Here is a 24,371-nt window from a genome sequence, read left to right as displayed (position 1 = left end):
CCCAAGCGAGAAAATAAATGGCACTTTTTAAAGAAGAAGAATCCAATGGAAAAGTGCTCTTTGCACTATGGAAAGATGATGCCCTTATATCTTGGATGAATTAGAAGAGGGGGTTGGGGAACAGTATTTAAGTTGTGTTTACAGTAAGCACTGTGAGAAATAACCGGCTAAGCGCGTTTGTTATTGTTCAGTCTTTTGATGTACTCCTAAAAAGTCGCATATAACTATAAAACACCCTGAGTCAAACGTAAGTTGGAACATAATATGCAGAGCCTTATATTCTTTACTAAAGTTCGTATTTTTCCTGTTCCCTCCAAACATGCCTCATTGAGTTCTTAAAAGATTCGGGTTTCGGAGAAGAAAAACCTCAAGCCTCGCCCCAGGTCTTCCTTGACTGGACACATTTTATAACTGCAAGAGAGCAGTCTTTCCTTTGATGAGGCAAAGACCCCAGCAATGAAAGAGCAAGTGTTAAGTTTGCAAACACCCTAAAAGCTTCTTCCATTAGACCTGGTCGTGGGAAACCACAAGGGACAGTCAAGTGATCTTCAAGGAGAAAGCCTCTGGTCCACTTTCCCTCCGCGGCAGGTTCCTGGGAGGAGCTCTTCTCAAATCCTGAAGATTGCTAGGATCTTGGCTAACGACTCATCTCTTGAAGACCTAGAGTGGTGGATTACAGGCATTGAAAAGCTTTTGGTGGCTTTGGAAGATGACTCTGTTTGGTGTGAGCTCACCTTTCCAGGCTGAGGAGCCAGGCAGAGGAACCCCCTTTGTTATCTTTTGAAATAAGATCAGCGGGAACACGGGATTTGAAGTGTGGATTAGGAGGTCCTACCTCTTTGCCTGGCACCTCCGCCTGTATCTTCATGAAGAGATCGAGTAGTGCAATGAACTTCAGAAATCATGCAACGTTTCCTTGAAGCCTGTCCAGGAACCTAACTTCTGGACCCAGAAACGTCTCCAAAGACAGACCCGCCGAGCCAGGCAGTCTGGATGCTCCAGCACTTCTGCTTCGAAGATTCTGTTGCGTCTTCTTCTATTGAGAGATTGACCTCTTGGGTGGTTTGTGTGCTTTCGGGCGAATGATGGAGGCACGTAAACCAGCGGGACTGCTGGCCTTGCCCTACTCGCTGCGCACCGCGCCCCTGGGCGTGCCGGAGACCCTGCCCGGACTGCCGCGGAGGGACCCGCTCAGGGTCGCCCTGCATCTGGACGCGGTGTGCTGGGAGTGGGCACGCGGCGGCCGCGCACGGAGACGGCAGTACCTGCCCCTGCCGCTGGACGGCGCCTTCGAGCCCGCCTTCCTCCGCAGGCGCAACGAGCGCGAGCGGCAGCGGGTGCGCTGCGTGAACGAGGGCTACGCGCGCCTCCGAGACCACCTGCCCCGGGAGCTGGCGGGCAAGCGCCTCAGCAAAGTGGAGACGCTCCGCGCCGCCATCAGCTACATCAAGCACCTGCAGGAGCTGCTGGAGCGCCAGGCCTGGGGGCCCGAGGGCGCGGCAGGCGCCGCCCCCCAGCGCAGGGCGGAATGCAACAGCGACGGCGAGTCCAAGGCCTCCTCGGCGCCTTCGCCCAGCAGCGAGCCCGAGGAGGGGGGCAGCTAGCCAGCGCCCAGACCGGCCGGGACCCCGGGACCCCCGCGCCCGCCGCACGGCTCTCAGCCCACGGTCCTCCCCGAAGGTGGTTTGCATTCTTAATCTGGTATCTTCTCCAGGCCTAAATCTTAGGAAAAAGAAATGGGTGCTGGGGGTTGCGGGAGAGGGAGCTGTTTTGACATTTGGGAATTTCTCCCCTGCCCTTATTTGTTAAGTGCTTGAAACTTACGGGTGCTTATTAAGGAAACTCTTCCGTACTTCTAAAATGCAAACTGTTCCAGATTCTGAGCGCCTCATTGTAAATACGATTATTCTAAAAACTCAAAGGGCGAGAATAACTGGCATTTCCTACCATCCGTGGTGTGGGTAAATTGTATACATAAATATCAAACCTTAACCAAAGAAGAACTTTACCGCCACCAAAACAAAAACAACCCCAAACAGCCAAAAACAGTCTTTAAAATGACAGCAACATTTTCTTGCATTCCTTCCTTTGGGAATTATATTCGAAATTTAATTGAAAAAAATTTTCGACCTCCTGCTTTGGGTGAAGGAGACTGTAAGCTGATACTTGAGAACTCATTTGCCAGCACGTGCTGTTGACTGTGTGAATGATGGTGCCAGGGAAGCCATGGCTTGATACACACAGTTTCATCCAGTGGCCACGTGGAAGCTTTGTAGCATTGAGCAGATGATAAAATGTCTCAGAACTAATGATCTTTTTGGAATAGAGCCCAGATTTGTATGAAAACTTGTTTTTCCTCTCAATTGTTTTGTCCACTGTTTTTTTCATTTTCCTTTTCTCTGCGTTTCCCCCACCCCACCTCCATCTAAGCTTTGGATAAACTAAAGTGGCATTGTGACTTTAAAAATAAACAGGAAATCTACTTGGAAGTCCTTTTTGAGGGCTGAACCGGATGGGGGAAAATATCTGGGACAAGAGGGCCGGATTGAGGTTGGTACGTTCTCAAATACTTTTATCACCATGAGGGCTTCCAGGTACAGTATGTGGAAATTATGTAATGATTTTGGCCATGTTAAAAGTCTTTTTAAAATATTTAATTAGGGTCCCTTTTTTTTCTGAGAAACAATTTTGAGTTCAGTAGATAAGTAAAATGCTTGTGAATGTATGAAGATAAATTTCCCTAAGACTGTTTTCTAATATGCTGAATTATCCTTTCCATGGAGGCAGCTTTGGTTTGTGGGGGAAGAAGGAGGGGAAATGGAAATGGACAAGGAGAACTAACAGTGGAAGTGCATCCTCCAGGTAGATTTCACTTAGATTTTATTACCCCCTTTTACAGATGTAGCAACTAAAGCAGGCTATATATTCAGTGGATATCTTTTATGTGCCAGGAATTTTGTTGTGGCTTTTTACATTTTGTCCTATTTAATTGTCATAAATTTGTGGGGTGGGTATGACACATATTTTGTGGTTTAAGAAAAAAAAAATATGAAGCTCGAAGAGGTTACATACCATGACCAGTTTAATGTTGCTAGGATTCCTTGAGGTGAGACCCAGTCCTGAGCCTGAACCCAAAGTCCAGGATTTCTTTCTCCCTTGCCGTGCCGTCTCCTGCTCTGTCATTTGCTAGTAGGGTTACTGGAGCTAATGTTTCTGCGACTCAGTTTTCTCACCTGTACAGAAATGTTTGCAGAAGTTTATGTGAAAGACCTTGGCAATCTGCAAGGTGCTAACCAATGACAAATTAGTAGTGTTATTATTTTGGGGGAAATACTATTTCTCAGTTTATGGAAAGTAAAGCCTGGTTAAGAAAAAATCTCTAGGTGGAGTTAGTGTGATTTCTTCAGTGTTTTAGAAGAGGGACAGAGTGACCACACTCTCTTACCTTCTCTGGTAAGGTTCTAGGATACATGCTTTGAACACTGAATCCACGTTAAAACTGTCATTGGCTGGGTACAGTGGCTCACCCTGTAATACTAGCACAATGGGAGGCAAAGGTAGATGGATCACTTGAGCTCAGGAATTAGAGACCAGCCCAGGCACTGGGAACCTTAATGTGGTTTTGTTTGAAGCCCTGTTGAGAATAAGGCAATTATTTTGAGAAACCTTTTGGAAAAATAAAAATAATACCCTCTCTCAGCTAGGTGTGGTGGCTCATGCCTGTAGTCCTAGCACTTTGGGAGGCCAAGGCAGAAGGATCAGTTGAGTCCAGGAGCATGAGACCAGCCCTTGGCAACATACAGAAACCTTGTCACTACAAAAATTTAAAAAGTTTATCCAGGCTTGGTGGTACACCTCTGTAGTTCCAGCTACTCAGGAGGCCAAGGCTAGAGGTTTGCTTGCACTCAGGTGTTCGAGGCCACAGTAAGCCATGATCATGCATCGGCCTGCACTCCAGCCTGGGCTGGAGTGAGGCTGTGATTAAAATAATAATAATAATAGTAATAGTTAAATGAAAACCTCTTGCAATCATATAACTTTTTAAAATAGAAAAATAAATCATGCAGTTTTTCTGGGACCTTCCTGATGACTTACAGGAGGAGCATCAATTCAGGAATGAGACCTTTTAAAATGTTCGACCTCTTTTCCTGCAAATGATCACTTCTTAACCCAAGAACAATTTGACTTTCTAAAAGAACAAAATAAATTTCCAGTGAATTTTGTGGAAGCAAGAGTGGAGGGGAGTTTTGTGGCAATGAAGCATTCATGAAAGGAGAAAGATTTTCATGTCCTTCAACACCTTCCCTTTTTCTTTTCCACTCAGCGCAGACATATCCCTTGATTGCACTTGACTGCTTTTAGAACACTCCCTGTGGTTGGCAACCTGAGTAATTGTCGCGACACCCCACCCCACCCCAGTGTGCAAAGCAAGAGGGGCTGTGTTGGGGTGTGGCAGAGCGTGCCCTGGTCCTGGGGCTGGATCCGTCTCTTGCCACTCACCGACCTGGTGACTGAGCAAGTCCCTAACTGTTGTGTTCTCAGTTTCCTGCGCTAGGACACATAGAGAGGATCACATTATCTTTTAGACTCTTCCAGCTGGAAAATACCATTCATCCGACCTGTGCAAAGTCCCAGCTGGGGAAAGGAAATATAATAAGGCATGCCCACTTCCTGCCACACAGCACGGTGCTCTCTATTCCTGTATTCTCTCTTCCCACTAGAATGATCCAGCCCTGCGGCTGCAGCCTACTTTTTTTTTTTTTTGAATCCTAATCGCTGTTACCATGCCCAGTTAAAACAAAGCAACATAAAAAAAAAATCACCAAAAGCTTTATAATTTTTTATGGAATGGAGCTTGAAGACCACAAGCTGGTGGAGAAATAGACCCATTTTACCTCAATATGAGGAAAAAGGTATAAATGGTGTAACTGATATCCAAAATGGAAAATATGCTGTGAGGCTCCCAAGAAAAGAGAGCCCTCTAGGGTCCCTTTTAAGCGCATGAATCCCACTTGGTCCAGCCTCAAGTGAGTAGGGAACAAGAAGGGAAGGCTTTGGTGGATGCAGCGTTTAGTAGGTAAGAATGGAACAAGAACTGTAGGCAGAGGGAATGAGAGGAACAAAGTTGCTGAAAAGGCAGGAACTGTTTGGAGAACACAGAGAGGCTGAGTAATAGGAGACTGCACACGATGGCTGAGCTAAGGCTCTAGAGGAATTGAAAGCCAGGCTAAAACGGCTTGGACTTGATTTTTTAACCAATGGGGAACTACTGAAAAAAATTGAGGGAGGATATTGGAGAAGGTACATCGTTGAGGATCATGGCACTCCCATGGCAGGAAGCAGTGGACCAATAGGATATTGGCATAATTAAGGGAGAGGAAGTGAAGTGGGGGCCTGAACTAACACAGTGGCAGTGGGAATGGGAAGGGAGGGATGGATTGACAAGTGGAACTGATAGGTCTTGGCTATCAGTTTGAGGAGCTGAAAGGGTTGAGGAAGAGGGAGAAGTTAGACAACTGTGGTTGAAATTGAGAACACAGAAAGAGAAGCAGGTTTAAAATGTAAGAGTATTGTTTTGGAGATGCTGAATATAAAATACCAGTGGGCTACTACTCCTGCCCACAAGCTACTGAAAATGCTGATGTTGAGGTCAAGAGAAAAGTCAGGCATAGCTGTGGCTTTAGCCACACACTTACAGGGAATAATAGGAGTAGGTGTGATTTCCACAGGAGAATGTTGATGAGAAAAAGAGAAGGGTTGGGCATCGTGGCTCAGGCCTGTTATTCCAGCACTTTGGGAGGCTGAGGTAGGAGGATCGCTTGAGGCCAGGAGTTCAATACCAGCCTACAAAACATAGGGAGACTCTCCCATGTCTACAAAAAGTTTTAAAATTAGCCGGGCATGGTGGTACATGCCTGTGGTCCTAGCTACTCAGAAGGATGAGGTGGGAGGATCTCCTGAGCCCAGGAGGTCGAAGCTGCAATAAGCCATGATCTCACCACTACATTCCAGCCTGGGCAATAGAGTGACACTGTGTCTCAAAAAATAAAAAAAGAAAAGAAAAGAAAGCAGGGGCAGGCCTGCATTGAAGGTGTGTCAGATGAAGAAATGTCTTTGAAGAGAGCTCAGAAGTAGGAGCCAGAGAAGTTGGAAAGAGAATCAAGCTGGTATGAAATCATGGCAATTAAATGAGGATCTAATTGTATAAGAAAGAGGGAGTGGTTGACAGCATCCTGTCAATCAGAGATGTCAGGTGGTTTAAGTATGATGGGAACTATTTGGGATGAGCCCTTTACTCTGACCTCAGTTTCTCTGCAATGTGCTGAATGAGGTAGGGCCTGGATTGCTGTCGTGACTCTAGCACTCTCTATTGCTAGAGACCTCTGTAAGAGCAGACATGGCACAGTGGAATGAAGAAATGAGAAGTAGAAGTCAACTTGAAGACTGCCCTTTCTAGATGCTTCACTGTGAATGGAGAAAGAGAGCTGGGCTGCTGTGACCCAGGTGGAGGAAAGGATGGGATACCAGAGATAGTTCTGAGCCTGAGTTCTTGCAGGTAAACAGGTCTAGTTGATTCAGAGGCTCAGAGGTGACAAGGCTTCAAGGAGTCTGAAATCAGGTGGAGGTGAAGGTCCTAGGAATTGGAGAGATTAACTAATGGGAGGGCAGACAGTTGGAAGGTCATGTGCTAAGACTAAGGTAGGTTTTTAAATCATTGAAGATGGAGCTGGGTCTGCCATTTGCAGAGAGTGGAGATGAAAATGAGATGAGTGTTGTGAGAAAAGTATACCTGTGAGGTTTAATATTGTTCCTTAGGTGCTAACTAGTTTCAAAAACATGAGTTGAGTTATCCGTTTTTAATGACTCGGTTAAAAAATGACACAGATCTCCTCTGTAATGTCACATTTTTAATGATATACTTATTTCTTTCATAGTGTAAGACTATGTAACAGTATCTCCAGAAAGTTCTGCAATGTTTATTTATTTATTCATTTATTTATGTTTGAGACAGAGTCTCACTTCTGTCACCCAGGCTGGAGTGCAGTGGCACAATCTCAGCTCACTGCAACCTCTGCCTCCTGGATTCAAGAAATTCTCCCACCTCAGCCTCCTGAGTAGCTAGGACTACAGGTGCATGCTACCACACCCAGATAATTTTTGTATTTTTGGTAGAGATAGGGTTTTGCTGTGTTAGCCAGGCTGGTTTTGAACTCCTGATTTCAAGTGATCCGCCTGCCTTGGCCTCCCAAAGTGCGGGGATTACAGACATGAGCCACCGTGCCTGGCCTAGTGTCTATTATATGAGACAATGATAATATATGCTACACACCTTGCCCAAGGATCTGGCAGCAGATAATAGGTGCTGAATAATTCATTAATTTCCTTTTGTCTGTGGCTTCTGGAGTTAAAAAAATATATACACTACTCATGTACAAAAACATCAACAAAGAAACCAGTACAGAGTAAATGCAGTAGATTAAGAGCTGGAGAGAAATAAATAGTACCTTACTCTTTCCTTCGTGGAATTTCTGGGGATAGAGGAAGAAGAATAAACACCTTGCAAAAAAGAACAGAGTTTAGAGGAGAGTAGAATTGAGATGCCCTTCAGTCATCTAGATCTGAGGATGTGGGGTCTGTGCCTATCACAGAGCAGTTTTGGATTTGTGGGCAGCATAACTTCAGTCCTGGACCCTGGGACTTAATTCTTGTCCTCCTGACTCCAGGTGCTGTAAGCCTGCAAGGGACTGAATGTTTGTCCCCCTCCACCACAAATTCATATGTTGAAATCCTAACCCCCAATGTGATGAGGCCTTTGGGAGGTGATTAGGTCATGAGGTTATGGGGCTGGAGCCCTCATGAGTGGGATTCGTGCCCTTAAAAGGGCTGGAGGGCTCTCTCATCCTCTTTGTGCCATCTAAGGATACAACAAAAAGTCAGCAGTCTGCAACCCAGAGGAGACCCTTCGCCAGAACCCAGCCATCATCTCGGCACCCCAGTCTTGGACTTCCAGCCTCCAGAACTGTAAGAAATCAATGGCTGTTTAAGCTGCCCGGTCTACAGTACCTTGCCATAGAAGTCCAAAGGGACTGTGACAAAGCCTTAAACTGAACTCGAGAACTGAGTCGAATCAGGCTGGGGAAAGCATTTATAGGATGTATCAGCGTTCTCCAGCTCTAACCAGTCAACAGAGGTTTCAGATGGATGTATGCCAAAAGCTTTCCAAACTGTTTCTGTCTATACAAAGGTTTTCTTCAAAGCTTTCAAAGTTATCGTCATGATCTCCAAAAAATGGATAACAATCCCATTTGTCACCCTAGGAATGAAAGTTTTAATAGCAATGTTGACCCGCAGAATCCTCCTCAGAGTGATCACCATAAAGGCAGACTGTACCCCTAGGCGAGCTCTTTCGACCCTTCTGTCAACCATCACCAGCGCTTTCATCTCCACATCAAGACAGACAGGCTGCTGGGAGAGGGCAGATGGCCTGAAGGGGCTTTATATTTTCTTTATTGGACCATGAAACCATAGCACTGTCTCCAGCTCTTTGATTATTGTCGCTAAGTTGTGTATGTGTGTTTTACTTGCAGGCTCTCTGGGTGGTGAGATTGATTTTTAATCCTATCATAGCTATTTAGCTGCGTCCTTTGGTGAAGAACTGTCAGTGGTGTTTTCATGCTGGGTTATTCACTGTCATTAACCATGGCTGAAATGAAACTGCAGATGCTGCAGAGGGAAGTGTGTCTGCACGAGGAAACTCTCCAAACTGGTTTCTGCCTACAGAGTGGGCCTTGAGGGGGCCATTCCTGAAGTTGTTTCTCATTTCCCTGGCCATGAAAAAAATCTCTGAAGGAGGAATCCCATTCAAGAAGGGCCTTGGGAAATGACCTGATCTGATCCTGGAATTTTAGAGAAATGAGGGTTAAACTATACAGGACAGAAGCATATCTGTTCTTTCTTAAAGGACCACTAGAGACACAAATTTTCCCATCAGCTAACATTTCTTGAGGGCCTATTATAAGGCAGACTAGTCCTTTTGGGGATTTTTGGGTTTTTTTTTTTTTTTGAAACAGGCTCTCATGACGTCGGTCAGGCTGAAGTGCAATCATGGCTCACTGTAGCCTTAACCTTTCAGGCTTAAGTGATCCTCCCACCTCAGCCTCCCAAGTACCTGGGACTACAGGCACATGCCATCATGCCAGGCGAATTTTTTTATTTTTTGTAGGGTCTTGTTATGTTTCCCAGGCTGGTCTCAAACTCCTGGGCCTGAACTCGGGGGCTCAAGTGATCCTCCCATCATGGCTTCCTGAAGTATGGGGATTACAGGTATGAACCACTGCACCCCATTCCCCCCACCCCTTTTTTTGAGACAGGGTCCCACTCTGTTACTCAGGCTGTAGTGCAGGTGGCACAGTCACAGCTCACTGCAGCCTCCACCTCCTGGGTTTAAGTAATCCTCCACCTCAGCTTCCTGAGTAGCTGGCACCACAGGTGCGCACCACCATGTCCAGAGAATTTTTAAGATTTTTTTGTAGAGACAAGTTCTCCCTGTGTTGTCCAGACTGGTCTCAAGATCCTGGGCTCAAGTGATCCACCCACCTTGGGTTTTCAAAGTGCTAGGATTACTGGCGTGAGCCACTGCACCAAGCCTTGTCCTTGTAAATACTATTCCCATTTGATCTTCCCAACCATCCTACAAGCCATGTATTATATTTCACTTCCATTTTAGAGTTGAAGAAACTGAGACTTAGAGAGGTTGAGTAACATCATACAGGTAAATGCCAGTAAACCACATCTTGTTGTAAAACCTGTGCTCTTAGCCTATATTAGGTCATTCATTTGGGCTTCATCCATCCATCCATCCATTCATCGATTAGCAAATAGTTACTGATTGCTTATAGGAAGCTTAATGATAATGGCTAAATGGAAAAATAAAGGATTTTTGTTGTTCAGTGACTTTTAATCCTTACTTTCAACCAACATCCATTTCCTGTCTCTGTTCTGAGGCTCAGTGCTGACCAGATTCAAATGACTAGACAACTTTCAATCATAATCAAGCATATTTTAAGATTGACATTAAGTCTTCCTATGAGCTCTTCTTATTTGAGACCCATAGTTGTCATACTGCTCAGTATCCACACAATAAGATGAGGGACAAGTGGAATAAAGTGCATTTGGGGTCCTGCTTGATTGGGGAATTCTCAACCCCCATTCAACCAAGGTTGATTCAGAACATTTCCTGATATATTTATGGTTTGACATCTGAAGGGAGGGCAAAGTGTTCCCTCCAGAAAACTCATGACTATAGGTAAACCTTGACAAAGCAGAAAGGACCTGGTTTCCAGTCCTGACTTTAGCCCTTAAGGGCTGTGTTTCCTTGGCAAGTGACATGACCTCTCTGAACCTATTTCCTCCTTTGTCGAGTTAAGTAGAACACCTATTCCATCTCATAGGATTGTGGTAAAAGTGAAATTAGGTTACATAAATAAAAGAGCTCTATAAAGTGCTGTTATCCCTATGAACTCAAGTGCAAACTAATTCTCTAAGGGAAGTTTGAGATAGCCTTGCAGAGAAAAGACAACTGCTGTACTCTGGTATGTAGAAAAATTTGAAGCAATGTGGTCAGTCATGTTGATTAAATCCTTAATTATAGTAACATAGAACATTATTTAATGTTGTGTAACAAGCCACTCCAAAACTTACAACAGTTATTTATTATTCCTCCCAAGTCTGTGTGTTAACTGGTCCATTGGTTGGTATCCCTGGACTCACACCTCAGTGACAGAACACAGCTGGAATGGCCACATGGTCCAAGATGGCCTATGTTATGTGGCTCATAGTTGGCCCTTTCTCTGTATGTGGTCATTCATCCTCAAGGAGATCTGGCTTCTTTCCATGATCTCAGAGTAGCAGGAGGGCAAGAAGGAAGGCAGCAAGGCCTTTCAAGGCCAAGGCTCAGGAGTCACATAATGTCTGTCTTCTTTTGGTCAAAGCAAGTGACAAAGCCACCTAAATTCAAAAGGCAGGACAACAGACTCTCCCTCTTGATAGGAAAGGCCACAAAATAACATTGCAAAGAAGCATCCTAAATAGGAGAAATTGTGGCCACATTGGCAAATGATCTACCATAAATGCTTTGTGTATGAGGTGTCATTTTTTGTTTCAAAAATAATATATTTTAAAATAATTTCAAAGTTACATTAAAGTTGCCAGAACAGTACAGAAAACTATCTCCCATTTACCCACATTCCCTAATTGTTCATTTTGCTTCTTTTCTGCTTTTCCTTCTCTCTATAAATAAGTACCAATTATCATAAGTTGTTTGTGAATTTTTATCTTTTTTAAAAATTATAATTGTATATTAGAGACCAGGGGTCTCACTATGTTGCCCAGGCTGGTCTCAAACACCTGGCCTCCCAAAGTGCTGGGATTACAGATGTGAGCCACCATGCTCAGCCTGTTTCTGAATTTGTATTTATTTATTTTTATTTTTTGAGACACAGTCTCACTCTGTTATCCGGGCTGGAGTGCAGTAGTGCAATCTCAGGTTACTGCAGCCTCCGCCTCCCAGGTTCAAGAAATTTTTGTGTCTCAGCCTCCCAATAGCAGGGATTATAGGCATGCACCACCATGCCCAACTAATTTTTGTGTTTTTAGTAGAAATGGGGTTTCACCATGTTACCCAGGCTGGTCTTGAACTCCTGGCATCAAGTTATCCTCCCACCTTGTCCTCCCAAAGTGCTGGGATTACAGGTGTGAGCCACCATGCCCAGTCTGTCATGTCTTTTCAAACTTCTTCAATCTGAAACAGTTTGTCATCACCCATTCCCTGTCTTTCACTTCCTTGACAGTTTTTAGCACGTGACCCTTACACTCTGCCAGACAACCCTCAACTCAGGTCCACCTGATGTTTGCTCCTGACCAGGCTCAGGCCATGCATTCATGACAGGAACAGCACAGAGATGGCACTGTGTTCCTCTCACTGCTTCATACCAGGAACAAGCTTGTTCCATCATTGGTGATGTTGACCTTAATCATCTAGTCATGTTGGTGACTGTTGGGTTTCTCTACCTTAACTTCACAATTTCACCTTTGTAATTGATTAGTATTGGTGGTAGGGAGAGGTATTCCAATATTTTGCCAATATCCTGTTCTTTGTCACACTTCCACCAACTAGCTTAGTATTCATTGACAGCTCCCACATGAATCAGTCACCTCCATAGTGGTTGTCCAATGTTGATTCTCTACTTCCATAAGTCCCTCCGATTTATTAATTGGCATTCCCTTGTAAGGAATAACTTTTCCTACTCTCCCATTGATTGGTTCATTTATTCACACCAGTATGAACTCATTTAGTAAGTTGCAATTGATTAATATTTGTTTTTTGAGACAAGGTCTTTCTCTGTTGCCCAGGCTGGAGTTCAGTGGCCTGGTCCTAGCTTACGGCTGCAGCCTCAAACTCCTGGGCTCAAGCGATCCTCCCACCTCAGCCTCTTGAGCTACTATAGGCACATGCCCACTGTTTCTGGCTAATTTGTAAAGTTTTTGTAGAGATGGAGACTCAGTATGTTGCCCACATAGGTCTTGAACTCTTGGCCTCAAGTAGTCCTCCTGCCTTGGCATTGATTGATTGACTGAGACAGGGTCTTGCTCTGTGTTGCCCAGGCTGGAGGGCAGTAGCACAGTCTCACTCACTGCACCCTCAACCTTCTGGGCTCAAGTGATCCTCCACTTCAGCCTCCTGAGAAGCTGGGACCACAGACGTGCCTGATACACCTGGCTAATTTTTAAATTTTTTGCAGAGACAGGATTTTGCCATGTTGCCCAGGCTGCTCTTGAACTCCTGGGCTCAAGCAATCCTCCTGCTTTGGCCTCTGAAAGTGCTAGGATTAGAAGCATGAGCCACCATACCTGGCCCTCGGCCACTATTTATTTTTGATGTTCAGATTGTTCCTCTTTTGACCATGGGAGTCCCTTCAAGCTGCTTCCTTTTCACAAGTCTTCATCATTCATTGAACACTTCATTATTTTCTGCCAAGAAAATAATATTTGAGCCCCACTGATTCCCATCTCTAACACACACACACACACACACACACACACACACACACACACTCTGACTTAATAAGCATGATTTCAGTGAACCCCGTGAATTATATGCAAATTTTTGTGTGCATTTTTCTGAAAAAGTCTAGCCTAGCTGTGAACAGATCTTACAGAAAATCCCTGACCTCAAAGCACTTAAGGACCATTGATTAATGTCTCAAGGGACTGCTGGCCATTCTTTCAGATCTCCTATTTATCAGGTTCTTAGTTATTGGGTAGCCTGGAGGGGCTTTAGCCTTCTTACAATCTTAATTACCTTCAAGCTAAAACAACCTCTAGCTTAGAGGAAATGGTCAGTATATGTTAGTTATTAAGATTATTAGGGAAGATTCTCCTGCCCTGGTGCTAGATGCCCCAGGGTCTGAGTCCTGAATGTCCTAGTGGAATTTCCAGTTCAGCTGGCTATGTAATTAAAATAAAAAGGACAAAAAGCCTGATGCTTTTTGGATCATGTGAGAAGGCAGGTGTTACTGCCTGCAGTGCCCCAGGTGGGAGTTTGGTGAGTCTTATGAACTAAGCAGCCCTGGGATGGGAGATGCCCAACAGCCATCTGGATGGCCTCAGCTACCTTGGTCCCTCTCTACCCCCAATATGGTTGACAGTGGTTAGTTTCTTTCAGGAAAGATGAGAAAATACTTGCTGTTCCAGAACCCTCACACCTGAAGTGATCTTATTCTGTCCTGAAACCATAGCATGCATTGTTTCATCTTCAGTGAGTCATGAATTACCTTGTGGCGTTCATTTCACTCCATTGAATATTTCTAAAACCCTTCTAAGGGCAGAACTAGGGCTTGCTTTTTATTTTGTAAATTGTAAGACACAGTCACCCAACTTCTCAGCAATGTGCTGAGTGATGCGGGCAAGTTCCTTGAGGTCTCTGGGCCTCATTTCCTTGTGGGTCCTGGGGAGCTGGATTATGGGCCATCTAGCTCACTGCAAGCTCAACATTAGGTAATTCTATCATTGTTAGCTTCTGTGTTACTTGACTTTTCATATGTAAATGATGCAGGAGTTTTGCTTCTTTAGCTAAATCCGGGTTCTTGTGTCATGACTAGGAAAAATTAGACACGAGGACACATTGAAGGGTAAGGACAGCAGAATTTATTGGGTGAAAAGGAAAACAAAAATTCTCAGCAAAGTGAGAAGGGGTCCTGCCAAAGGCTCCCACCTCACAGATTGAATATCAGGTCACCACACACGAGCTGAAGAGGCTTCTCCCCGCCACACAAGACACAGACTTCACGTGGCTCCACCCCATTCTCCCAGTGTGCAGCCAGGTCCCCAGTCCATTGCAGGCATGTGCAGACAAGACCCTGGGCAGGTTCTCTCATCTGCACAGAGCGTTTGATGTAAACACTTAGGGGGGCAGGTCGGAGATTTTCCAGTGACCTTCTCTCATTTGCTTCCTACATCTATCATTCCCCTCTCTAAGGAACTCCATCTAACTGCCATGAGCATAAGGGTAAGGATAAGGTCGAAGACAGATCTTAACAGCTTCCTACTGACAGGGGCGCTGATTTGGGGAAACTGCAGTCAGATCTCCCTCAAAGGCCTAGCTAAGGCTTCTGGTCAAAAGGAGCCATCATCTGAGGCTCCAGTTGCATGACTGTTTGAAGTTTGATGGCCTGAAGGTGAGGAAAGACAAACCGGGTTATTAGAAAGCATGTATTAGCTGGGTGCGGTGGCTCACGCCTGTAATCCCAGCACTTTGGGAGGCTGAGGCGGGAGGATCACGGGGTCAGGAGATCGAGACCATCCTGGCCAACGTGGTGAAACTAAAAATGCAAAAGCAAAAATTAGCTGGGCATGGTGGCGCACACCTGTAGGCCCAGCTACTTGGGAGGCTGAGGCAGTAGAATCTCTTGAACCGGGGAGTCAGAGGTTGCAGTGAGCCAAGATAGCGCCACTGCACTCTAGCCTGGAGACAGAACAAGACTCCGTCTGAAAAAAAGAAAAAAAAGCATGTATCGAAATGAATCGGGAGTGGGGTGGCAGTTTGGGGTGGATAAAGACAGCTCAAAAATTCCCAAGGCCTTTTACTTGTTTGCACAGGGAGAGGGGAGGCCAATAGTCTGACTGGTTAAAACAACAACAACTTTTACCCTTTTGCTGACATGTCAGGCTTCTGGATTCTCTCCTCCTTGAGCCCAATCCTAAGTCAACCAGTTTAAGGTTTGGGAAATTAACTTTTTCCAATTTGGAGGATGGCTCCAAGGAGAACGTCCCATAATAGAGACACAATTACCTATTACTGAAGACAGAACAGAACAGAACACAGTTACCTAACACTGAAGACAGAAAAAGGAAAAAAGAAGGTTTTTTTTTTCAAAGGAATCCCAGGGGTTCAGGATGCATTCGAAAGGGGTACAGACTGAATATGAATGGCTACTTATCTAGAAAGAGGGGACTGAGGCATCCCAGGTTTCCTTCTCTTTTTAGTGAATACCTGAAGTACATGAGGGAGAGAAAGTGAGTCATCCCTCTTTCTTTCTTTCTTCTAGTCTTATATCCCCGAGTCCCAGCAACTGCAACAGAGCTGCTCATGGGTATCAAAGCAGCTTTCACCCATGTTAACATGAGAGGTTGGGGGTGGGAATATCTGTCCTTACCCAGATACACACTATTTCCCCTGCTGCCCGGAGCCTTATAATTCCCAGACTGCACGTATACCATGGATACTAGCATGACCTTTATCCATGGAATGGGAAGCTTGGTTTAATTGGCAGGAATTAGTCATGCTCACCTGTGCTGTGCCTTTTAACTTATGTTATCATCTGCCTCTGGATCCCTCAGATCCAATTTTCTTTTCTAGGGCTTTGACACAAAGCTTGGAATTGAGTTTGAGACAAAAATGTGTCTCAGGCAGGGGGTTGTATGGACTCTTATCTTAAGCCAGATGCTAAGGTGAACCTGTGGAACTGAGTCCTCCTCCAACAAGGGAGAGAAATCGATGTCTTGTTACACCCTCAGATAACTGGTGGCTATAGTTATGCTTGCTAAGATTGGGTGCACGTGGCTTGGCTTTGGTTAGCTCCTTCCCAACAAGAAAACCTCCCCGTGATGAGCACCCTATTCATTCTCATCACCTGGCAGGATATGCAGGATAATTGCTCAGAACTAGAATATTGATCCATATTTTTACATTACCCATCCCTTTTGTTCCTTCTAAGTTGCAGTTGGAGATTGGTGGTTGGTTCACAGGAATAAGCAGGGTTAGTCTAAAATGTAGGCAAAGACTTGAAAACAACTAATGAGTCTGGAATTTAATGACAAATGTATGGTAAGTTTTGAAACATAATTTCTCTAGCTCTAGTCCCATTTTTGTTAAAAACAAATCATGATAGGACTGAATTGTTTGCAAAATATATTTTAGTCTTATACTTGGCCTGATTATTTGCATGAAGTGCAGCAAGAATAATTATTTTTATATAGGCCTTTTAGATTGGTTTTGATGAAACTCAGTTACACAAGGAATCTCAGATAGGACTTTCTAAAGACAAGCCCAGCCATGGGTTTTGTACCTGCAAATCCTGTGAATTGGATAAACTCCTTTCTTCTTGAGGTCCCAAGAACATGGGGTTCCTGGGCCTGTTAAAAAGTGACATTCTTGGCTGGGCATGGTGGCTCACACCTGTAATCCCAGCACTTTGGGAGGCTGAGGTGGGCAGATCACCTGAGGTCAGAAGTTCAAGACCAGCCATGCCAACAAGGTGAAACCCCATCTCTATTAAAAAATACAAAAATTAGCTGAGCGTGGTGGTGCGCACCTGTAATCCCAGCTACTCAGGGGGCTGAGGCAGGAGAATCACTTGAACCTGGGAGGCGGAGGTTGCAGTGAGCTAAGATTGTGCTATTGCATTCCAGCTGGGTGACAAAGTGAGCCTTTGTCTCAAAAAAAAAAAAAATGACATTCTTACTCATCGCAGGCCGGGAACCCTGTATGGGGACTGTGTAGACAAGGTATGAGGCCAGTTTTCCCAAGAGGCTTTTATTGGCTCTGCAAGTCGAGCTTGACTTCTTAAATGGAAGCATACCCTTCCAGTCAAAGCCTTGGTAAAACAACCCATTTCTCTGTTGCAAAAGAAAACTGATTCTTCTTTATTTATTTATTTATTTTTGAGACAGATTCTTGCTCTGTTACCAGGTTGGAGTGCAGTGGTACAATCTTGCCTCACTGCAACCTCCACCTTCAGGGTTCAAGCAATTCTCCTGCCTCAGCCTCCCAAGTAGCTGGGACTACAGGTGCACACTACCATGCCCGGCTAATTTTTGTATTTTTACTAGAGACAAGGTTTTACCATGTTGGCCAGGATGGTCTCAATCTCTTGACCTTGTGATCTGCCCACCTCAGCCTCCCAAAGTGCTGGGATTACAGACACGAGCCACCATGCCCAGACTAGAAAATGGATTCTTATTACACAGATGCAAACAACTGTATTGCTTTAAGTTAAGAATACTCACAACTAGTTTCCAAATTCTGGAGAAGCCAGACAGAGAGAGAAAGACAAATATGCTCCAAATTTTGTTCAGGAGAGTGAACTACCATAAGGATAGGAGGTGCCAAAAAGGCAGGGCAGGTAGGCCAGGTAAGATCTTCACTCTATCCTAGAACAGAGCCATTGAAGGATTTCAAGCTAGGGAGAGACATAATCAGGTTTACTTTGAAAATAAAAGTGCAAGTGATATCCTTACTAAAGAGATAGGGTTTTGTCATGTTGGCCAGGCTGGTCTCAAACTCCTGACCTTAGGTGATTCACCCACCTCAGCCTCCCAAAGTGCTGGGATTACAGGCATGAGTCACCACACCCAGCCAAAAGAAATTTTTTTACACTATTGGTGGGAATATACATTACTATACACATGATGCAAAACAGTTGAAGGTACATCAGAAATTTAAAATTACAACCACACTTGTAAGCCCAGCACTTTGGGAGGCCGAGGTGAGCAGATCATGAGGTCAGGAGATCAAGACCATCCTGGCCAACATGGTGAAACTGTCTCTACTAAAAATACAAAAATTAGCTGGGCATGATGGCATGTGCTTGTGATCCCAGCTACTTGGAGGCTGAGGCAGGAGAATTGCTTGAACCCAGGAGGCAGAGATTGCAGTGAGCCGAGATTGCACCACTGCACTCCAGCCTGGCGACAGAGCTAGACTCTGTCTCAAAAAAAAAAAAAAAAGAAAAAAAACCACCAAATGTCACATGTTCTCACTTACAAGGTGGAGCTAAACATTGAATACACCCTACCACAAAACTGAAAACAACAGACACTGATGACTATCAGTTGGGAAAAAGGAGGACAGGATAAGGTATGTGCTGAAGACCAATCCAGTGACTACAGCCACTGCCTGGGTGACAAGGTTGCTGGGACCCCAAGTCTTCATGTCATGCAATGTACCCAGGTAACGAATCTGCCTTTGAATTCTTTAGTCCATAATAAAAGTAGAAGTTATTTAAAAAATACAAACTTAGAAGCTAAAATAAGTGAAAAAAACAAACTTATAGTTATCCAATCTTTTACTGGCATAAAGTTAGAAAGTTAACAGAATCAGTAAACCAACTACTCAACCCAAATGTATATGTAGTGAACACATTTTTCAAAAGAACACCAAAAAGACAAAATGGGAAAGGGAGAGTGTGTTCGGTAAATGATTTTGAGCAAACTGCATATTCACATACAAAACCCTGAAATAGGACCCGTATTTCATGCAACACAAAAATCAGTGCAAAATATGTTAAAGACCTAAACCCAATTCTGAAACTGCGAAATTCCTACAAGGAAACATAGGATGTGCATATATTTTAGAAAAGAAATCCACACACACAGTCTGGAAAAGGTAAAAAGAAAATTTTTAAAAGGAAAAACTGTAAGAAAACACCCATAAACAATGTAATGGTTTGGCATTTTCATTGAAAAGCTGGGGACCCAGTTCCACAGAGGAATGGAACAGATTAGAGAACCCAGGCATAAGCCTGCCTGCACATCTAAAACCATCTGATTTTTGAAAAAAAATCCACAAAAGTAAGCGATGGAGGAAGGACTTCCTACCAATAAGTGGTGCTGGGATAAGTGGTTAGCCAGATGCAGAAGAATAACACTGAGTCCCTGTGTCTCACCATGTACAGAAAGCAACTCAAGATGAATCGATTTAAATGCAAGAACCCGAACTGTGAAAATCCTGCATGAGAACCCAGGAAATACCCTGCTTGACAGAGGCTTTGGCAAAGCATATATATGCCAAGTCCCCAAAAGCAATGGCAACAATAACATTTATTGACAAGCGGGACCTAATACACAAAAGAGCTGCTGCACAGTAGAAGAAATTACCAACAGAGTAAACTGACAGCCTGCAGAATGAGGGAAAATACTCCCTAACTATGCATCTGACAAAGGTCTAATAGCCAGGATTACTTTAAAGACCTTAAACAAGTAAATCAGCAAGAAAACAAATCCAATTTATAAATGGGCAAGGGACATGAACAAGCACTTAAAAGAAGGTGTATCAGTGACAAAGAAACATGAAAACATGCTCAACCTCACTGATTATCAGAGAACTGTGAATCAAAAGCATATTGAGATACAATCTCACACTGGTCAGAATGGCGATTATGACACAGTTCACAAGAATTGTGAACTGGTGGGGCAGAGGAGGGAAGGAATGCAGGTCCACTGTTGGGGAAAATGCAAACTAGTTCAGACACCCTGGATGTTTCTCAAAGAAATATAACAAAGTGTGGATATTTCTTAAAGAACTTAAAAGGGAACTACCATCCAACCCAGCAATCCCACTCCCAAGGATCTACCCAAAGAAAAATCCTTTTTTTTGTGTGTGCATGGTGGCACACACATGCACTCATATGTTCATGGCAGTACCACTCACAATGGTGAAGACATGGAATCAGCCTTGGTACCCATTAACAGTGGTATACTACACGAAACTAGTATACTACACTAAACACTACAGAAAATAATATACTACACTAAACACTACACTAAACTAGTAGACTACACTAAAACTACAGAAACCACTTGGAGCTTCCTCCAAACCTTGTGACTACAACTACCACTTCAACCAGCAATTCTACTAGGAATACACTCAAAGCAATTGAAATCGAGAGACCTGCCTTCCCATGTGGATTCCAACACTATTCACAAGAGCCAGGATAAGGAATCAACCTACCTGTTCATCCGCACTTTTTTTTTTTTTTTTTGTCTAAAACCAAATTAAACTACAAAACAGTGTGCTGAAAATATACTAGATGGGATTAATGACAGATTAGAAATTGCAGAAGATTAGTGAACCTGAAGACAGAGCAGTAGAAACTATTCAAAATTAACAGAAGCCTAAAGTACTGGAAAAATAAGAACATCAAGTGGTCAGGTATATATGCAGTTGGAGTCTCTAAAAGAAAAGGGGGGATTTGAAAAAATAACGACAGAAAGTTTTCTTAATTTGGTGAAAATTATATACCCACAGATCTAAAAAGTTCAACAAACCACAATCATAAAAACATGAGGCACATCATAATCATCAAATTTCTTCAACCAACTCATCTAAGAGAAAATTTTAAGTGGTCAGAAGAAAAAAAGAATTACAGCATATACAGAATAACAAATATAGCAATGACAGCAGATTTCTCACAGAAATAATGCAAGTGGCCAGGTACAGTGGCTCATGCTTATAATTCCAGCACTGTGGGAGGCCCAGGCAGGAGGATTACTTGAGGCCAGTAGCTCAAGACCAGCCTGGGCAACATAAGAGAGACCTCATCTCTACAAAATTAAAAAATTAGCCAGGTGGTGGGCCATGCCTGTGGTCCCCGCTACTTGAGAGGCTGAGATGGGAGGATTGCTTGGGCCCTGAAGGTCAAGGCTGCCATTAGTCATGATCACACCACTGCCCATCAGCCTGGGTGACAGAATGAAAATACAATGCTTTCTGATGAAAAATTAATGGATTCCAAATTTGAAATTGGCAAGTATCTTTCTTTAGTTGTTGCTGAGTCATGTGACATGAGACACTGTTCAATAATTTAAAATACATTTTATCCCAAAGGGCATCCAGACATAAAGAAAGGTTACCAATTTATAGCCTAGAAGATCAAACCTGTGACATAGATATTTTTAATCTTTTACATTTATCAAATAACAATTTCAGTTAAATGCAAAAAACAAAAAAGGTTTGATAATGATGAACAGTAATCCAGCGATGTTAAGTCAAAATTCTGGATTTAATGGGATTTTAAAACAATAGACTGATGTTTCCCTTTATTGCTTTAGTCTACTCCGTGACACATATTCTAAAATATTGTGCTCAGTTTTGACAGCAGACTCTATGAAAAACACAATTGATGGATATAGTTGCTAAAATTATTCAGCATATATGTGCAAATTCTATGAAGCATCATTTTATGAAAATAAAACAAGAGCTATATAAGTGTTTTATGGAAATAATAGATATATAGAGGTATGTTTATTGAAAGAAGTAGGAGGTAATACATTTTTTACATGGCAGTCCGTACTTACATTTTCTCACTGATGTGTACTATCTATGAATTAGCTACATAGGAACAAAATGTAAAATGCCTGTAATCCCAACACTTTGGGAGGTGGAGGTGGGTGGATCACGAGGTCAAGATCGAAACCATCCCGGCCAACATGGTGAAACCCTGTCAGATAATACAGAATAAAAAAACCCAGATAATACAGAAATTATCTGAGTGTGGTGGCTGGCGCCTTTAGTCCCAGCTACTTGGGAGGCTGAGGCAGAAGAATTGCTTGAACCCGGGAGGCGGAGGTTGCAGTGAGCCGAGATGGCACCATTGCACTCCAGCCTGGGTGACAGATTGAGACTCCGTCTCAAAAACAACAACAAAAAAAGAAAGAAAGAAAGAAAGAAAAAACTTATTTGTGTGGTGACCTAGCTAGGCAGCTAGCCAGTATAAGAATTTATATAGAAATGGAAACTTTTCATAATATTAATTGATACTGATACCTTTATACATTCTCCCAAATAAGTCATGTCAAATATTTTAACTGTAATTGTCTATGTTATGTAAACTGAGTATAAAATGTATAAAAAATTTGGAGAATGGTTTGTATTATTGATCAATTTTTAAATGCTTTTCAACTTTTGTAATGTCTCTTTGAATTCAATTTTGTTTTTTATTTATTTATTTATATATATATTTTTCTTTTTAGATCATGCCCTGGACCCTGAACCAAGAGCTCTTCTCACAAGGTTTATCAAATCCTTCTGAACCAACATTTCTTCAGGAAGGTTGATGTCGTGGAAGAGGTGGGAGAACCAAGAGAAGAACTCACATCATAACACAACCTCCAGCCTCCAGGTTTCTATCCCTGACGTAACATCTCAGTTTTCTGCAAACAAAGCCTCTCTGAAAAGCAGGTTCAAATGTATGACTTCTTACCTCTGCATGTTCTCACTGTCAGCTGCCCGGTGGTGGGCAGTTAACTGCCATCAGTTAATGACCCCACATGCTCCTAAGCTGGCTCAGAACTCAGGACATTCCAAGTCAACTGCCACATGATGGCTGTGCCAAGAAGCAATTTCCCTTCCATGAACCAAGCCTGGATGAGAAGTTAATAGGAATTAACTGGGGTTGTGGCCTGCTGGGCTGATGACATGATGGTTTAATAAATTAAGTCAAAGATCCCTATGACGACAGGTCATAGAGGATTTCAAGAGAACACAGGTCATGACTGAGGTCTCACTGCTGCTATCTAGCCAAGTGTGTTTTTACATGGACAAGTGTGTCACTGAAAAGTACATGTATGGTTTTAAAAGCTTAATCCCAAACCCACACATTATTATTTTCTGTTGAAAACAAATCATGACTTCTGATCTCAGCAACTGTGTGAGCAGCCTGGACTAAGGCCTGGCTGAGAATGGGAGGCAGCTCTCCAGCACCGAGTGTGCACTGTGCAGTCTTCAGCAGCCTGGACTAAGGCCTGGCTGAGAATGGGAGGCAGCTCTCCAGCACCGAGTGTGCACTGTGCAATCTTCATGCCTACCTAGACCCTGCCCAGTTAAAGGTCAGGGTCCTTGTTACTCTTAGAGGGACATAGTTATAGCCTGGAGAACCCACCCTAGCACCTTCCTGAGAACCACGCAGGCCCACTTTTCCTCTGTCACCAAATGTCCATTCCATTAACCCAATGCCATGGTCCCTTCTCTCCACTTTCCCAGGCATCATTCAAATAGCCAGTGATCCTGTCTTCACTGGCATCATGGTAATTTTCCCATGAAATCCCAATTTCTTGCCTTTCTAAAGGCCTCTGAACTCAGATTGCTCTACCATGTGGTTTCAGATGTTGAAATCTACATTCAAAAGAGTTTGGCTTCTAATTCCTTTTTTCCTGGAAATTCTATAGCTGTGTTTGGTAGCAAGAGTCTCCTGACCCGATGAAGGCAATACAGGTGTGTTTCTCCTGTCATCTATTCTCCAGAAGGTGTCTACAAAGTTGGCATTATAAAATAGTCCATTTTTGGATAAAGAAAATGTGGAATATACACACCATGGAATACTACACAGCCATAAAAAAGAATGAGTTCATGTCCTTTGCAGGCACATGGATGAAGCTGGAAACCATCATTCTCAGCAAACTAACACAGGACATAAAACCAAACACTGCATGTTCTCCTAAGTGAGAAGTTGAACAATGAGAACACATAGACACACAGTGAGGGGAACATCACACACTGGGACCTGTCAGGGGGTGGAGGGTAGGGTGAGGGAGAGCATTAGGATAAATACCTAATGCATGCAGGGCTTAAAACCTAGATGATGGGTTGATGGGTGCAGCAAACCACCATAGCACATATATACTTATGTAACAAACCTGCACATCCTGCACCTGTATCCCAGAACTTAAAGTATAATAATAAAAAAAAGTGAGAACCTAAAAAAATAAATAAAATAGTACATTTTTCTTTATAAACTGAGGAACGAATTTAAGGCAACTACGTTGATAGAATATTTTAAAACATGAAAAAAGCAATACAACAAAACCATCCAATACATTTATAAGTCTGTAAATGAAATGTGGGAGAATGGAAAAAATGTGAAGACAATATTTTGAGTACAAGTTTACTGGCCTATTTGAATAAACAGCAGTTTATTCAATAGGAACATACCTCCCATGGAGCAATTTGCATTTCCCATTACTGTAAATAAAATTGTCTTCCAAGACAGTGAAAATGCGTGAACAACAACTTCTCCACTTGCAGAATGATACTTGAA

At 43.3% G+C, this 24,371-nt stretch overlaps 1 protein-coding gene across 1 annotated transcript; it reads left to right on the top strand.

Annotated features, from left to right (window-relative positions):
• Window positions 1-569: 569 nt before the first annotated feature.
• On the top strand, window positions 570-23,806 carry ASCL4 (achaete-scute family bHLH transcription factor 4). The gene is made up of 2 exons (XM_064379491.1): window positions 570-2,554; window positions 22,309-23,806. The coding sequence occupies exon 1, from the start codon at window positions 1,083-1,085 to the stop codon at window positions 1,602-1,604; it is 522 nt and encodes a 173-aa protein (XP_064235561.1). The 5' UTR covers window positions 570-1,082; the 3' UTR covers window positions 1,605-2,554; window positions 22,309-23,806.
• Window positions 23,807-24,371: the final 565 nt, after the last annotated feature.

Source organism: Aotus nancymaae, unplaced genomic scaffold (genome assembly GCF_030222135.1).
Source record: "Aotus nancymaae isolate 86718 unplaced genomic scaffold, 86718_ANA_hifiasm-v0.15.2.pri h1tg000021l, whole genome shotgun sequence".
NCBI classification, from domain to species: Eukaryota; Metazoa; Chordata; class Mammalia; order Primates; family Aotidae; genus Aotus; species Aotus nancymaae.
The sequence above is the reverse complement of the archived record's forward strand: the minus strand, read 5'-3'. Positions and strand labels throughout refer to the sequence as shown.